This window comes from Ammodytes marinus, assembly GCF_949987685.1.
Source record: "Ammodytes marinus genome assembly, chromosome: 11".
Lineage (NCBI taxonomy): Eukaryota > Metazoa > Chordata > Actinopteri > Uranoscopiformes > Ammodytidae > Ammodytes > Ammodytes marinus.
Window position 1 is genome coordinate 25,118,777 of NC_137215.1, and position 5,253 is coordinate 25,124,029.

General features: G+C 42.2%; 1 protein-coding gene across 1 annotated transcript; it reads right to left on the minus strand.

Annotated features, from left to right (window-relative positions):
* Positions 1 to 206: 206 nt before the first annotated feature.
* calm2a (calmodulin 2a (phosphorylase kinase, delta)) lies at positions 207 to 3,900 on the minus strand. Its single transcript, XM_080036479.1, has 6 exons — positions 3,768 to 3,900; positions 2,849 to 2,879; positions 1,404 to 1,547; positions 1,203 to 1,309; positions 984 to 1,119; positions 207 to 874 (listed from the first exon to the last, which is right to left on the minus strand). Exons 1-6 carry the CDS (start codon positions 3,768 to 3,770, stop codon positions 846 to 848), a joined length of 450 nt encoding a protein of 149 aa, XP_079892605.1. The 5' UTR covers positions 3,771 to 3,900; the 3' UTR covers positions 207 to 845.
* Between the last annotated feature and the right edge of the window lie 1,353 nt (positions 3,901 to 5,253).

Consider the following 5,253-nt stretch of genomic DNA (forward strand, 5'->3'; position numbering starts at 1 on the left):
CATTGGCTGATGCTCCTCAGTGCTTTGGGGGAATTAACAGGGGACACTTTTCAATTTAAAATTGTAAACAGTTCATATGTATTCTAACAAGAAAAAGAAACGATCCTATCAAAACAGAGCATCCTATCCTCAATACAAAAATGGGAATTATTACAGGGTATACAAACTCAAGGTTCCATAACTGAGAAAACAAGACAATTTTCAAATCCGGGTAGATTGTAAATTTTATTGGAAAACAAAAATATACAACTTGGAATGGATTATTTGAGGCATGACCAGAGGTCATTCAAAAAGAAAGAAAAAAAAAGAAAGAAAAGAAAGTGAGTAAAACATTAAAAAGCATGGTAAGATCAGTTGTTTTCTTGTATATAGAACAGCAGATACAAAAAGAGTTTGTACGAGTACCTAGGAGATACACCCGTGTCATTTTTTTTGCAGTAGTGCAATGCTGAGAGATTTCCATATATACTTTGTCCATAGTCCATGCAGAGTTAAACTCCTCTACATTGTTTCCATGCCAACAGTGTTGCCAAGTGACAACCAGCTGACAGGTTTCCAATGTCGCCATGCGTGGCAGGGCCCCGAGCACACAAGACGGGAAGAGTCGAAGTTCTCCGGCTCCCAGGGGCCTCCACAGGCATCTGGTTGTATGACTGTTCCGTCACTCCAAAACACCATGACAGCAAAAGAAAGGGACATGGGGACAAGAGCCTATGCAGTTTACATGCAGTTCCTTTGGACAGCAGAGGGGGGCAGGAACGAAGGGGGGGGCTATTAAGATTTTACAGATAAATTACACAAAGAAAAAAGGCAAATTATTTATATACGAAATCTGTACAAGGCCTTCACTTCGCCGTCATCATTTGTACGAACTCTGCAAAAAAAAGAAGAGGGAGAAATTGTTTTTAGAAGCTGTGACTCAGTATCCAATGAGTGAGTCAAGATTAAAAAAATAAATAAAATAAAACACAACATGTACCAACCTTCATAGTTGACCTGTCCATCTCCATCAATGTCTGCTTCTCTAATCATCTCATCCACTTCCTCATCAGTCAGCTTCTCCCCAAGGTTTGTCATCACGTGGCGCAGCTCAGCAGCACTGATGTATCCATTACCATCCTGAAAATGACAGTCTGTTAGTACATTTAAAAAAAATAAAATAAACCTGTACATATTCAGGTGTGCGTTTAGCCAGCATTTACCTTGTCAAAGACACGGAATGCTTCTCTGATCTCCTCCTCGCTGTCTGTGTCCTTCATCTTCCTGGCCATCATGGTGAGGAACTCTGGGAAGTCTATCGTTCCATTTCCTGAGGACAATACACAGACAACACTGATTGAGGGATTTCCATCCAGCACATTACTGTGTGGTCAGTAGGTTTTGATGCCAGATTGACTTCTCACCATCAGCATCCACTTCATTGATCATGTCCTGCAGCTCTGCCTCTGTAGGGTTCTGGCCCAGAGAGCGCATGACTGTGCCCAGCTCTTTGGTGGTGATGGTGCCATCTCCATCCTTGTCAAAGAGCGAAAATGCCTCTTTGAACTCTGGTTGTAGAAAAAAGGGGATGTACTGCTTTAGTAAGAAAGAGTTGTCCAACCTATAGCTGGTTATGCACAACACAAAACTAAGAAACATGTATCTAAATAACGTAAGCCTACCTTGCATAAAACAAACCCGTCGTACTAGCCTTCAGTGCCAATCACACTGAGCCACAACTCAAATTAGCTCAACACTTAAAAAGGCCATTACATAACTCGTGTTTGGGTTATAAACTAGCAACAGTATAATGAACCCTTCTGTTTTCAGTTCCAACTGCAGTGGTTTTTGGCTAAACAAGGACAGCAACCACGAGACCAAGCAGCAGGGTAAACCAGCAGCCAATGACAGCCTTTGCCTTTTGCTGGAGCAGATGAGGAACGATGACTCTCATCAAGTGTGATGAGGCCAATGTGAGTAGTGTCATGAGGCAGCTTGAGTGTGTCAACATGCCTTGCCTTTTGCAGGGTCTAAGACACAGGGCAACACCCTTTTGTAAAGAAGGTAAAGCATTAACTGTATGACATGGTGGGGGGGCGGTACTCTTCTCCTCTGGTACAGGCCATTAAAAACCCACTTCACTGCAGTGCTTTGAATTCCTGCTTATATTCCCAAGTCAACTGAACATGTTGGTGCGTGTCACAACATGCCATTTCTACTAAAGGACAGCTCAAAATTTGCCAGGTGTCAGTAAAAGATAAGGCAAAGATGTACCAATACAAATAATGGAATGCAGCGATGAGTAAGACTATATTGTAAAACCAGGGACATAGTCTGAATAATAGTGCACAAAAAACAGGAAGATATTCTAGGGGAATTTACTACAAAATTGCCACTTTTCAGGATTCTGTATAAATTACACAAGTTTCCCTGAGCGCATACTGACAGCAATGCATGAAAGAGATTACACGTCTTACACTACAGTATCTAGGTCTCATCTTAGGATACCAGCAGAACAAGTTACTACTGCAATTGTTGTTGAATCAGTCTAAGTAATGAGAACACGCCCAGTTCAAAGGACTTGTCATGCATAGCATGTAAAAAGCCACTGCCGCAACCCTTCCAGATTACATCATTTATTACATGGCAACCATGAAAATGCAAAGTTTTCCATGAGGGAGTCCTTCTGCACTCCAGAGACAGCAAGCAACAGCCGTTTCATTCATTCCTGTTTTATGACCAGTAGGCCGCCCTGTGGAATGCCTTAAAAGGCAAAAGTATAAATCCACTGCAGGGGATGCAAGGATCCATAACGCAGGCCGCTTTGCAGGATATGAGAAAGGTAGCAGACCAATGCAGCATGTCTTACCAGCAATCTGCTCTTCTGTAAGTTGATCAGCCTGTAAAAGAAAAGAAGAAAGAAATAAGGTGTCTAATAGCATACATATTCAGAATTAGGTCTTCCAAGCTTAAATGATCTGAATTCTTAATGGAGGGCCCAAAAGTTAGGGCCGCCCATTTATTCACATCTTTCTACAGCTGGTTACTACTCCATATTACTATGAAGGCTATGACAGCAGCTTTTATGGTACAACTACACAAAACCGAGGCATTTTCAAACCGGTCTGGTTACCAAATTAAGGCGAAATACAGAAATTATGTAAGACTTAATGCACAGATCCTACGTTGGATCCGTCTACATTTATATTTTCGATGACGGAACGTTGCCATGGACAATGGATGACTTACAATCGTCCATGCTTACAATTTGGCGGTAAATGTTAGCTAGGAAGAGCTAAAGTAAGCTAGCTGACAGCAGTCGGATACTACATCTCTATCAGCGGCTAACCGTAAGCGGGGCCAGCATTAGGGAAAACGCATAACTGATCCGACACCATCGCAATTTAGCAAATCCTACATTAGGCACCTTTCAAAGCCGTTGAGTTTGAATTAAAAAAAATTGTTAGGGAAATAGACGCTAGTAAAACCGTCTGAAATGTGACTACGCTAATGTCCGTAACACGGATGTTCATGCCTTCATTCAGACCAATGCAGGTTTAGCTAACGATAGCTTTGTAAACGTTATTTTTCTAGCACCTCATAAACTGTAATTTATTCGACAGGCACTGCGGTAGTCACCATTACAGCGCACCGTTCAATTCAGTTTAACCACTGCTGACGTTTAGTTGTATTAGAAAATAATTACGCACATTTAAAATAAAAACATTGCTGAATGTTCTTTGAACCTATTCTTGAGCGGAGGGAAAGTATAATCTTCTGTTTCTTACCATTTTGATGTAGTTGCAGTGGCTGGATCACGACAAAAAATCCGTTACAAACCAAAGTCTCTCCGGACTGACAATCTTTATGAACACACTGGCAAAGAAGCAACTGGACTCGCCTTTAACGGCGATCCCAAACTCCTCCTCTTTTCAGTATTACTCCGCCAACTTCCTATTTCCTCAGTTACTAAATTCACTTAAAACGCTTTTGAACAAAGCAGTAGTTAGTAAGAAAAATGCAAAATCCACTTCCATACACATGTACGACTGCTGTTGAGGTTTCAAAGTCGATGATATAAATGATATAACGTATCGACGACGGTCTACATAGCGGCGTATGAATACTTTCTGCTACTGTGTGGTGGGGCACAAGACGTAGCTGAAAGAAATCGCGCTCTCTGATTGGTGTGTTTGTACCTGCAATGCGTCACTCCCATGGTCTCCGCTGCCGCTGCATCTTGTCCATAGACATCCCAGTCAGTGCCACAGGCAAAGCAGACAGGCTTGTTGCATAGTGTGTGTTGTACATATGGGCTTCATCTTTATTAGGGAAGATAGTTTTGATAAGTAATTGGCTAAAAGGAGCATCGTTTGTTACTTGCAACCAGGGGATTACTGACCTACTTTGAGCATACAGGCCTACATTTCTGTATTTCGAATTGCTGTTTTTTTTCTGGTTAGGCTACATAACATTAGGCCTAGGCTACATGTGTTATCACAAGCATAGTCCTATCGATACTGCAAGCCCCTTTGTCTAATTGATATTTTGAGCTCAGCAAATAGCCTACTGGGAGAGAGTTTTGTCAGTGTGGCTCTTTCGAGCAAAGTTTCCCCTTTGTATGCTGCTGTGCAAGTCTTCATCACTTTAAATATGACACAACTAGCTGCTAGCATAATGATATGCAGTGTCAGGTAGGCCTATCATAGTTTGCAATAGTTAATAGTGTGCATGCCTGTGGCTGTGATAGTGTTGGAGGTGTGTGCGTACCCATTTTGGATGTGTGATATGTGACTAGCTGTGTGGCAGGCTTTGCTGTCAGATGACTGTGGATTCTCAGGTCTAATTGTGCTGCTGGTGTGGATAGGAGTATCTGATAGCCTGATTGCCTATGCCTGACTGCTCTCCTGTCTCCCACTGACCACCTGTCTCTGCCCTGATCCCATGGGGGGGGGGGATGCTGAGGAGAAGGTGGAGGAGGGTGGGTATATGCTAGGAGGAGGATTTGAAGAACCATTCAAGAGAATGTATTCTAGAATTGCCATGTCCTAAAAAAAACCCTCCCGTCCTCCCATTTCTACTCTCTCTTACTTATTATTATCATTAGATGCAGATGTCACACTGTTAATAGAAAACATGGATTGTGAAAAGCATGGATTGTGAGGAGCGCAATAGCTCACATGAAGATGGAAGAAATAAGAATCCAAAGTGCTACATGGTTCCCACTTCCAATGGGCACTGTTTGCAGAAGTGATGCTGTCTGTGCCATGTGAT

Bases quoted from the DNA above. Each gene is read 5' to 3' on its own strand.
- calm2a (XM_080036479.1), bottom strand. The intron at 1,548-2,848 runs GTAAGACATGCT...TTCTACAACCAG, and splicing joins TACAGAAGAGCAGATTGCTG to AGTTCAAAGAGGCATTTTCG. The intron at 875-983 runs GTTGGTACATGT...TTTTTTTTGCAG, and splicing joins TGGACAGGTCAACTATGAAG to AGTTCGTACAAATGATGACG.